Source organism: Cyprinodon variegatus, unplaced genomic scaffold (genome assembly GCF_000732505.1).
Source record: "Cyprinodon variegatus isolate N-32 unplaced genomic scaffold, C_variegatus-1.0 Scaffold156, whole genome shotgun sequence".
Lineage (NCBI taxonomy): Eukaryota > Metazoa > Chordata > Actinopteri > Cyprinodontiformes > Cyprinodontidae > Cyprinodon > Cyprinodon variegatus.
The window spans coordinates 478,555-490,904 of NW_015150609.1; the positions used below are offsets into that span (position 1 = coordinate 478,555).

The 12,350-nt window shown below is 37.2% G+C and overlaps 1 protein-coding gene across 1 annotated transcript in view; it reads left to right on the forward strand.

The window, feature by feature from the left end:
* LOC107086523 (secretory carrier-associated membrane protein 2-like) overlaps positions 1-10,279 on the forward strand; it is a 12,567-nt gene extending 2,288 nt beyond the window's left edge. Inside the window, exons 2-9 of the mRNA XM_015377512.1 lie at positions 829-906; positions 1,000-1,089; positions 3,573-3,702; positions 3,802-3,930; positions 4,077-4,236; positions 7,121-7,222; positions 7,649-7,766; positions 8,981-10,279. Of these exons, the coding sequence (XP_015232998.1) occupies positions 829-906; positions 1,000-1,089; positions 3,573-3,702; positions 3,802-3,930; positions 4,077-4,236; positions 7,121-7,222; positions 7,649-7,766; positions 8,981-9,136 (963 nt within the window). The 3' untranslated portion in view covers positions 9,137-10,279. The remainder of the gene's footprint in view (positions 1-828; positions 907-999; positions 1,090-3,572; positions 3,703-3,801; positions 3,931-4,076; positions 4,237-7,120; positions 7,223-7,648; positions 7,767-8,980) is intronic.
* Positions 10,280-12,350: the final 2,071 nt, after the last annotated feature.

Genomic DNA, 12,350 nt, shown 5'->3' on the forward strand with positions numbered 1-12,350 from the left:
ACTTTGCTTACATCTAATAAAAAACAATCACCATAACAAACCTAGTGGTTGCATGATAACAGTATTAATATTTCTTTGCATAATTGCCATAGGCATTGACTGGGCATGATATTCTATGTTGATTACTTAATTCAGTTTTTGTTCAGTTAGGGACCACCTCTAGTCTTCTGAAAGGAAACTTTTCGACTTGGTACCAATAATTAGCAGCACATCCTTTAAGTCATGGAGGTTGTGATGTGGGGCCTTCATGGATCAGACATGTTTGTCCAGAACATCTGGCTGTAGTGAGAATTTGGAAATCTGGAACCAAATAAACTCTTTAATTTCATTGTTTTGCTTAAACTACTCTTTAATCATTCTGCAATACAGCAGAGACCATTTTTCCTTTAAAAGAGACCCATTTTCACCAGGGAACAGGGTTTATATTAAGAAGTGAGCCCATGAACTGACTCCATAGCTCAGTGGTTCCGGTCTGATTCTTGCATCACCATTGCTTTCCCAATGGTGGAGCGAGAGCAGCCTGATTGGTCAGTGGTTATGTAGCTCTATACCAACAGCCTGATATTTACTGTCACCCAGGTCAGCTTTGAGGTTTGATTTTGGATATTAATTTCTCTAAGAACTAACATTAAGTTCTTCAGCAGGTAGAGCTATAATAAATTGATCAGGCTGGCCAGTCCTCATTCTCCACATGGCTTCTCTCTGATTGATTGATAGAGTAACTTTTAATAGATGCTGACTGCAGACCAGGAGCCCCTCATAAGAGTATTAGTTCATACAGAGTTCCCATCTGTCCTCACTGTATGTCTGTTTTTCCTCTTCTTCCAGGATGCCTCAGTCACACAGGCCATCAGCAGGACCAATGAAAGCACTGGGGAGTATAATCCATTCTCTGCAGCAGAAATGGTGATACATCAATAATTAACTGAAGTTACAGATGAAAAGTATTTCTCAAAGGGTGCTTTGCCAATAGGTGTTTTTTATTTACTTCTCTTATAGGGACAGTATTCTGGAACAACCGTCCCTGCGCCTGCTACCTCTCCATCCCAGCCAGCTGTACTTCCCACATCTGTGGAGCAAAGCACACAAGTAAGTGGGAGGGAAGAGTCTACCTACACTAGAAAAATATTAAGTTCAGTTACAATGACAAGTTGTGCATGTATTTACAGTTTTAATTGATTTAAACCAATCCTAAAATCATTAACATTTCTCTGGGCTGTACATGAATAACTTTCCATGTCACACTGTCTGCCTATAGAGGGGCCCACGCAGGGTCAGCAGACCTTTGCAGATAGTTTTTAACTTCCGTCCTTGTGCCACACAAATTAAAACAATTGCCATTATGTGACAGAAACAGATTCATCCATCCATCCATTATCTGACACGCTTGTCCCAATTGGGGTCGCGAGGGGTGCTGGTCTCCAGCAGTCAATAGGCAAGAGGCGGGGTACACCCTGCCTGGACAAGTCGCCAGTCCATCGCAGGGCAACACAGAGACACACAGGACAACCATTCATGCACACACTCACACCTAAGGACAATTTAGAGAAGCCAATTAACCTAAAACTCATGTTTTTGGACTGTGGGAAGAAGCCGGAGTACCCGGAGAGAACCCATGCATGCTCAGGGAGAACATGCAAACTGCATGCAGAAAGACCCTGGGCCGGAAATCGGAGCCAGAACCTTCTTGCTGCAAGGCAGCAGTGCTACCAACAAATTTAAGGGTAACAGGAAACTGAGGTTCAGTTAGATTTCCAGTCTTCTATCATTTAGAATTATGCTCTGAAAGTAAATTAAAATCCTTTTAAGGCAAGTAGGATAGTTCTATGTAGGGCTGGGCAACTAATCAATAAAATTAATCAAATTTTTTGTTAAAGTTTTTAGCTTTTAGAAAAAACAAAACAAAAATAACCAATCTACTCCTTGGGCTCCCAAACTTCAGAGTGACTCCCTTTCATTACTTTGATCAACTATCTCACTGTGTAACACCACTAGCTGCAAACATTTAGTGTCTTCATGCTGGTGAAGATTCTCAGTCATTCAGGTCATAGTCATTCCAAAAAATTCAAAATTGTCAGGAATAACATTAGAGTTCCAGGATTTAAACCTCGAACTCAACGACAATTTGAATTAAAAAAAGCTTCCTGGATGGGAAGCGAAACGTATTCAAACTTGGAAACAAAGTCCAGTGGATCATTTGTAATTTTCTTTTTTTTTGGATTTAATGTCTTTATAATTTTTTTGTTGTGAAACATGATTATTTTGCTGCATTTTTTGCTGCTTGAATTAAGGTTGCCTACCAGAGGGGAGGGCGGAAATAAGAGCTAGTTTTTGAAAGCATGTAATGTGTATTTTTTATTGCACAACTTAAGAAAGGAAAAAAAACTAAATCCATTGGATTTGTTTAAAAAAAAAATGTTTAAGCCATGTCGCCCAGCCCTACTTAACAGAGCTTTTGATAATACAACAAAGTCTGTGTGTGTTTCGTTCAGACAGATACCAGATAAAATCTATCTACAGCAGTAAGTCTTCTGTAATGACTAAAAATCAAAAGGATCCAAAAAGTCTGGGCACCTCTGATTGATTTAATCTGTATTTTAGGACATAAAAAACTTCACATTACCAATTAAAATCTTTGAAAAAGGCTGATAGCATTGCTGGTACAAACCACAGCCATGTGGTTTTAGGATAGAGGAAGAATATGAAGGTTAAAGGAGGTGAATTGTTTTAAAGAGGTGGCTAAATGTTTCTTTCCTATGAATGGGAGAAATGGCAAATTAGAAATGTTAAGCAGGTCGTTTTTAAGTTTATTGCAAACAGGATCCAGTACATTAAAAATATTAAGAAGTCACATTTTTAAAGGGATCCTTTTTCAATGCTTAAAAGTAGGCAGTAGAAATATTGCATATTCCTACAATCATTTTGCAAGCAAGTTTTGTAACTTGTTGAATGTATCCTCTTAAAAGTTTTGCTGCTGCTTTTCATTCTCCAAGTTTAGCTTCTCATTTTTATTTTTAGTTTAGATTGAGCAACTGTGATGCCTAATTTTCCCATAAATGTTTGATCAAGTAATAATTTACTTAAAGGTATAGTGGAGGATGTTCTTTTTCTGGGTGGATCATCAAAATAAGTAGTCCTCCTAATTGTCAATCATTCTGGTGATATGTTTACGTAAGGCTGTCCTACGTGCTCTTCCCCATTTGCACTTACTGGCGGTGAGTCTGATATAGTGGAAAAATTGCAAATCTTCCTCTGGAAAGTAAGCTTCTACGAGCGATGTAAAAGCAACGTTTAAACAGAGCGTGCACAAGGAGAAATGGGCTTGTGCTCGCTCTCAGACGCGCAGGGTTGTGCATGTGCATTATTTTTTAAAGTGGAGGGGGCTGGTCTTTTCATATATTCGCAAAAATCCTCCACTATACCTTTAAGGATAAAAATTTGAGGATAGATTTGTCTACTTTTTTTTTTCTCAAGAGAAGAGTTTCATTTTTGTGGGGTTCAATAATTTGTCATCACATGTTTACTAGACAGAGTTGTGGTGTTTGAGCTTTGGTTTGTTGGATGTGCTTCAGGCGACGGCAGCAGCTGCTCAGGCTAACCTGATCAAACAGCAGGAAGAGCTGGAGAGGAAGGCTGCAGAGCTGGAGCGGAAGGAGCAGGAGTTACAGAACAGGACCACGAGCAGAGACCCAAACACAGGAGGTAAAGATTAGCAGATTTCAGGAGCTGCAAAGGAACATATTTCAGTAAAAAAAAAACAAGCAGAAATGTAACTGGAATGTTCAAATTTATGTTTCTTAGCTAAGGAGAACAACTGGCCACCTCTTCCAAAGTTCTTTCCTATAAAGCCGTGCTTCTATCAGAACTTTGATGAAGAAATCCCAGAAGACTACCGCAGAATATGCAAGAGGATGTATTACCTCTGGATGTGTATGTATCCTGTCTTCAAGGAATCCTCTATGCAAAACCTAAACAGTTGTGTGTTTATTGTAGGCAATTAAAACAGACATGTTTTAAAATGTATGGGTTGATGAATTATTTTCTTTTTGCTCCTGTTTTCTGGTGAACCACCTCAGTGCACAGCGTCACACTCTTCCTCAACGTGCTGGCTTGTTTGGCCTATTTCACCGCCGACAGCAGTAAAGGAGTTGACTTTGGTCTGTCCATCCTTTGGTTCATCCTCTTCACTCCCGTGTCCTTCGTCTGCTGGTACAGGCCAGTTTACAAAGCCTTCAGGTAAACATGTTTTGCATATATTTTTTTTATGCAAATTAGTTTGTTAATATGATCAAAACTGCATCCAGGTGTTGTTGAAAAGTCGACATACAAGAATGCATGAGCAGTGGTGTGTATTCTATTAATGTTAAACTTTCTGAGTAGGTCAGAAGTACGTTAATGCTCCTGTTTTTTAAATATTGATGAAAAACTCATGAAGGTTTTACATTTCACTGCTTTCAAACTGTCTATTCAACTATACTGATGTGGTTATTAAAGGGAAATCTAATTCTGACACCAAAGTTGTGTTTTACATATTAACTTTTTTGTTAAATCCAAAACATGTTTTGTTTCTTTAGTCTAAAAAAACCTTCCTTTCTACCTTGTTGTTGCTAAATAAAAAAGCAGTACTTACATGAAGGTTTAGGTTGTATAAAATTAGGCAACATCTATTTCTTATCTCAACAGTGATTTAAAATGTAGATCCTGGAATCTTTATTTAGCAATACTGTAATTGTCCTTATGTACTGGTTCAATTATTCTCAGCCCCCAGTTTCGTAGAACTATTGATGGGCCGTTATCGGTGTTAACAAAAGCTGCGTTAATGCCCGTTATCGGGCGATAAACAAAATATGTCCGTTAATCTATTCTCACAGTCGGGTTGGGAGCTGGGTGTATACTAATGATGACTTTCACCTTGATATTTTAGCGCGGATGTATATCTAGGGGCGAGAATCAGCCGTCAAACCTGTGTAGCCTTACTGATAAATAAGCACATTGAACATGACGAGCTAACATGGATGCAGCTATAAAGACGCTGGGTTTGCTCCAGGGAAAATTTATTCTTAAGAATGAAAAACTCGACAAGGCTAAAGCTATTTGCACCTTTGGCAATGCGGAATTGGTTCAGTGCAGGAGTTCTTGCGTTCTGAAGTGCCACTTAAAGGCAGGTAGGCTATGCTAAGTAATTTAAAATTTCATTTTACCACAACACTACAAATTATTACCACAACTTTATCTTTGCTTCGGTTTAAGTGGGTAAAGTGGGATGCTTTTTGAAAATGTAGCTTCTGTGGTATTTATTTAGCCTAATACTAATAAAAATAATAATGACAATTAATAATAATAATAATTAAACTTTACTGATCTCACATTGGAGAAATTTACCTCTGCATTTAATTTCTGCCTATTTCATTTCTAGAGCTAGAGTTTCATGACACATTTTTAAAAAACCTTGAGATCTTCACATCAAAAGAGACATACTTAACACAGATTTTAGTATTATCCTAAAAAGCTGTTGCACCAAATATTGGTCTGCCTGAGTTGAAAAATTAGAAAGAGAGCTTGCACTGACTGACACAAAGCTACTGACTGTAAACAGTTCATCATGACCTATTATGTAGGCCTACAGTTAAGAATTCATGTTTGTCTGAATAAACACTTATTAAACACAAATACATCTTATTGAATATTATTTTTATCACCAGTTATCATAGTAGAAATCTATTTATTTAATATTGAATCATTAAATGCAGTTAATGATTGAATTTAACATGTACAGTTAGATGATGCTTTTCAAATGGGATTTCTAATTGTATGATTTNGAGATCTTCACATCAAAAGAGACATACTTAACACAGATTTTAGTATTATCCTAAAAAGCTGTTGCACCAAATATTGGTCTGCCTGAGTTGAAAAAGTGGAAAGAGAGCTTGGACTGACTGACACAAAGCTACTGACTGTAAACAGTTCATCATGACCTATTATGTAGGCCTACAGTTAAGAATTCATGTTTGTCTGAATAAACACTTATTAAACACAAATACATCTTATTGAATATTATTTTTATCACCAGTTATCATAGTAGAAATCTATTTATTTAATATTGAATCATTAAATGCAGTTAATGATTGAATTTAACATGTACAGTTAGATGATGCTTTTCAAATGGGATTTCTAATTGTATGATTTAAATGTTACATTTGAAATGGATGTTTTTCTATTTCCAACCCTCCTGGTCCTCCATATTGTTCACCATTGAACTGCAGTAATAAATTCAATAACATCCATGCTGTCCATTTAGTGGAAGGGATGCGTCTGAATTTGTGACTTTGCTGCAGCAACAGGTTTTTTCTGTCTTGGCTTCTTTTGTGCGGCGTGACGGTAGCTACTGTTATATTGGGGTAAAACTGTACAGATTGTGGAATATAAAACCTTGAAAGTAGGGAATGTTTAAAGTGGTCTTGGGGTAGATCAGGACTAAAGTTTGAGATGCTGGTTTAACTTACACTCGTAGGTCAGTGTAGGGCTGTGTGATACTGTCGCTCTATGAGCCTTTTATATTATTGTTATAAGTATTCTTGATTTAAATCTCACGTATTTGAAACAAAAAAATATTTATTTTTAACTCTATTTAAAAAAAATATATAAGCTTTAAAAAGAGGTCAGTCCCAACTTTAGGTCATGGGATTTAATTTAATAATCTAAATCTGAAAAAAAAAAAAAAATGTTTGGGAGTTCAGGAGTCATTACCAATCAGTTCTGAGATGTTTCTGGCAATCACTACAGTAGTAACCATTCAAAATTTCCCCACTTTCCTGGATGGGCCCTTGGTTGGTCCTTAGCTAAAATTCCTTTTTAAACATCTAAAATATCTTTGTCATGATTTGTGGACATTCAGATCTAAAGAGACGCGTTATCTTTTGGTCAGACGCTGTAATTCAGTGAAAGGGTGGAGTCAGAGTAAAAAAATATGCACGTCCAGGAGGCGGCCAGTGGCTGGAAGTTGGAGGGGATTTTGCTGCCTTCTGACTGGAAAGGGCCATTTTGAATGCCTGCTACTGTAGTTCTGCAGCGCTTTATTTAAGCAACGCTTACATTGTCTTACATTTTTCTTTTTCCACAGGTCTGACAGCTCCTTCAGCTTCTTTTTCTTCTTTTTCGTCTTCTTCTTCCAAGTGGCAGTGTACATCATCCAGTCAGTAGGAATCCCCTCATGGGGAAACAGGTGAGTTTTAGTTTAAACAAGCTGTCTGTTTCAGTTTGTATAAGCATGACGGTGTGCATAGGATCTGGATAGCGCATGCATAACTCTCAGCTAAGTGTTCTGGTGGTTATTTCTCTCCTGTTTCCACTCTCTTGCATATCTTTGACAGATTCCTGTTGACTTATCTTGTCTGGGGTGCTTTTTTTGTAAGTGCGCTGAGCTTTTCTTCTTGGGGTTTATTTTCAGCATCATGTTGTGTATCAATACTTAAAAGCTTTTTTCCATCCTCAGTTCTTACAAGCCTCATCTTTTTCATGTGTCACTAAGAATAACATTTATATTAGCAAACTAAGTAGATTTTGACAAGTTTTTTTAGATAGGTGTTGCATTATACTGAGTAAAAAAAAAAAAGACAAATTTCAAACATTTTTCTCTTGTTTTTGACAGTGGATGGATCTCATCAATTAGCATGATTGGTTATAACTTGGGGGTCGCTGTGGTTATGATGGTAGTGGCTGGATTTTTCACTGTCAACGCTGTTCTGGGTGTCATCCTGCTAAAATTGGTAAGTGCAAACCTGTTTTCTTTTTACATGTATCATCCAATTAGGTTGACATGACAGTGTGTAGTAAAACATTTTATGTACTACAGATTTCCGTAATGCTGTTTTCACTTTGTAGAAAGGAAAAGTCCTCAAACATCTTGATGAGCTCAATTTAAAGACTTTTAACAGCTCTTTATTTTAAAAAAATCAAACAAAATAATTAATTATTTATGTAAAACTAGTGTCTGCTACAAATCACTTAACTGAGGAGCTTGTTGTAGTACTCCATCTGTCAGGTTACGTATAATTTTGTTAAAGCCCCACAGCTGCATGAAATCCTCCATGTTCTGAGGAAGTGAAACTCCAGCTTTATTCTGGCTTTAACGTTGCACCTCCACAGAGCCACAGGATCAAGGTGAGGTCCCTCCTGCAGGGTCTTTGCAGGACAAGTAAAGGGCCATCTTTGCTTTGCTGATTAAAAAAAAATTCAATGTCAGGTCTTTGGCTTGTTTCTATTATTTTGGCATTTTTAAAAAATTTTCTAAAAAGACTAAAAACGCTTATTAAAAAGCTAAAAAAGGTATTTAGTCTTGTGCATTCCATAAAAACATGGAATACATTTTCAGATAGAGCGCAGAAAGGACGCTCATTTAAAACACCCTAATTAATAAGATAAGGGATAAAAACGAGCTTATGGCGATGGCACCATGTAAAACCCTCCAATAGAGATTACCAGTTTGTTTTTTAATTGGAGGCATGTATAAAGTCTTCAACTGGGGTGGTTTTTCCCCCAGGGTTTTACTGTCCAGATGCAGACTGGCCTGTTTTGGAGATGTCTTTGGTTAATGACTCTTGTGCAGCTGTAGTAAAGGGCTTTCTAGTCCATTTTCAGTAAAACCATTTTGAGTGGGTCCAGGCTGGAGGTCTGCATTGTTCAGGGAAGCAAGGATCCAGGATTTGGTTGAAAGCATAGAAAGAAAATATAAACCAAGCAAGCCATAATTTGGAGGTCAATGAAGGGAAATAACTTTTTGCTCATGGAGCTCTGGCTCCAACAGACTCGTTATATGCTTGTTTTGCATACAGATTCATTATTCATTCAGTTTCCAATACTTATCAAAAGGTGGCATGGATTATGCACACCTGTACACAGAATGGGATATTGAATAATCATTTGAGTTTATGATGTCCAAAAGGAAATGTCTCCATGATAACCTTAACTGCTCTTATCTCAGGTCCACTCCAAGTACAGAAGGACTGGCGCGAGCTTCACCAAGGCTCAGCAGGAGTTTTCCCAAGGAGTTCTGACCAACCGCACCTTCCAGAGCGCTGCAGCTAGCGCTGCCACCTCTGCTGCCCAGGGAGCCTTTGGCACTAACCAAGAAAACTAAACTGCTCCAGAAATGCCTGCAAAGGTTTCAAAATCATACAGAAATTTGCCAAAATCCAAAAAGAAACGTCCTACAGATATCGGCTTTATAAACCTTATAGCTACATTTTCTTAAACACTGTATTGCAAATAACATTTTCGGACCATGTACAGATAAAAACAAGAAGTTATGGTGATGAAGTCAGTGCCTTGAACGCGGCTCAGTTGTTTCCAACTTTAGACTTCATTTATTAATGTGCAATATGTTGGAATTTGCAACCATCTGAAATCATAAAATGCTCCAGGAAAACAGAGGCTGATTTAAAAGAAAATATGTTTTATGTAAATCTAAAAAGCTTGGTTTAGAAGCAGTGTAATAAAGCCTTAAGAACAAATGTACACGCAATAGGGTAGAATTATTATTGAATATTAAGGTACACCGCATAGTATGCCTATAAAGCAATATCATTCTGTTATAGGACCAAGTTTTTCTGACTCTTCTGTTACCTTTTTTTTTTTTCTTTTTTCCAAGCTTGATGCTTTTATGTATGTAGGACACATGAACCAATGACTAATGAAGGTGAAGGGATGAAGGTCTGTCTTTGTAATTGGACTTTTGATGGAATGTCTCTAAATGAAGATGGGATTTCTTGGGTGGATGGGGAGCTGCTACGTTTTTATTTCATACTATGTTGTGAAGGAATATCTATATATTTTGTTTTAACTGAACTTTGCTGTGATTACAAAGTAATACATTGAGGTTTGGTACAGATCTACTGATAATTATTGGATATAGGTGCATTAATGAGCGGAAAGAACAGAATACTTGCAGCGCACATAAATGCAGCTAGTTATTTGATGGGTTTAGGATTTATAAGACCTGTCCTGTAAATGTATATATAACTGACAACTTCTATATTTATGGTACCATAACACTGAATCACATTTTTTAGGCACCTTTTTTGTCCAGTCTTAATCTTATTGGTTTTGTGTTACAGTTAAAACCCTTTAAAATGATTTTATGTGTATGAAAAGGGCTGTCTTTGGTGTTTCTCATTGATATATGCATTATAACGTGTTTGTAAATATGTTTATTTAAGCTGTACTTAGTGGATGGGTATTTGAAGGGAAACGGCCCAGTCTTAACAAGCATTAAAAGTGTGGATTCAAACTGTCTTTAAAGACTTTTTCTTTACATGCTATGGACTGCTACAAGTGATGAGTTAAAGGGGGAAGGTCATTGTGTGCCAGTTACAGTATACAGAAAGTTAAACCATTTGTTTATTAATAAGTCCAGTGTAGATGTATGGTAAACCATAACCAATAATTAAGGGGCTTTAGTTAATAACTAAGGGTGATGCCAGAGTAGCTGTAGGTGATGTGGAGCGTTCTGCAGGTCTATACTGTGAAGCATAACCAGTTCATAACAGTTATTTCATAATTACCGTTATAAATGTTGTAGCTTGTTTTGAGCATGATGACATAATTGAAAAAATATATGATCATATTTCACACTTTTCACAGCATTATAGCTTCAATTTATGTTTGACATTAGGTAGGTAGAAGCATAGCAGTTTTACGTCCTGACCCAATATCTATCTCAAAAGCTTTTGATGGAAACATGGGTTGACTCAATATGCTTTTTAAATATTTAGCATGGTCTATAACTTATTAAAAAAATTCAGCTGACATCCCAGCCAAAAGAAGCATTGTGCAACATTTTGGACTCAGATTTCAGCTTTCAATAACCTACGATGCAGCAATTGAGTTGATCGCTTCCCGCTATCATTGCGACCCCAATCCCTGTACCAGAGAGCAGAAGACTTCGCCCACTCAGCCAGGCCAACAATTCTCTTAAATGACCCCCCTTTCAGAGACATAGACAGGTATAGGGCTTTGCAGGCTAACAAAAGAAGCCAAACGACCCCCATTCCAATGGGGTGGACATGTTTGTCCATTTTAATTTGCATGTTTTCAAAAAAAAACAAAACAAGATTTTGATGGACTGCTGTATAAAACCTCCAACTCAACGCTATTCCTGACATTTTGAATTGAAAAAGCTTCCTGGATGGGAAGTGAAATGTCTTCAAACTTGGAAACACGGTCCAGTGGATTGTTTAAAAAAAAAAAATTTTGGGAATGACTATGACCTTGATGACTGAGAATCTTCACCAGCATTGTGAAACAGAATAAAACATTTCCTATGAGTAGGTTAGGTCCTCCAAATGGAGGTTGACAGGCAGTTTAAGGGTTAACTGAATGCTGTTTTAATGAATTGTGTTTTTTAAACTAGGTGATGTTGGAACATCCCTGCATTTCTGCATGCTGACTCTTCTAAAGTCTCACTCTGCAGATAGGAATAGAAAAAAAGGTTTAGATCGATGTTCTCACAGCAAATTTGAAGATAACTTCGGTAAAAATGATAGCCTCCCACCTCCTTGAAAACACTGTTTATAGTTTCTGACTGCAACCTTCTGACTAAAAAGTCAGAAGGTTGCAGTCAGAAACTTTTCAAATCAGTGTTTTATTCAACCAGATTTTTAAACTTTGTGGGATTTGACCTCTAAAAAAAAAAAAAAAAAAACATATTTTGTATGTTCACTAGCCCAGAATGTATTTATTCTTATCCCCCTGTTAGTTTTCCACAAGGGTTATTTAAAAAGTCAATTACATTATACTTAAATCCCTTAATAAAAAACGTATATTTACTAGATTAAGACTCATTTGCCCATTCAAGTGCTGAGACTAATATAGTATACAGAAAAATACCCTTTTTTTCTCCCCTCAGTTTTTTTTTTAAGAACATACATGAACAATATAGAACATTAGTAATTACAAAACTATACGACAACAAAGGGCTTTACAGAACAGAACTATTATTTTAATAGTTTAATGGGCGACAGTGGCGTTGGATGTAGTTTGCCCTGAGATCGAAGGGTTGACGGTTTCATTGTCGTCGTGTCCTTGGGCAAGACACTTCACCTGCATTGTCTACTGATGGTGGTCAGAGGGCCCGGTGGCGCCAGTGTACGGCAGCCCCGCTTCTGTCAGTGAGCCCCAGGGCAGCTGTGGCTACAATGTAGCTTGCCACCATCAGTGTGTGAGTGTGTGCGTAAATGGGTGAATGAATGTAGTGTAAGCGCTTTGGTCAAGTGTTCTGACTTAAAAAAAGGCACTATATAAGTACAGGCCATTTACCATTTAAAATGTCAAAATCAAACCTAATCTATGCTCGA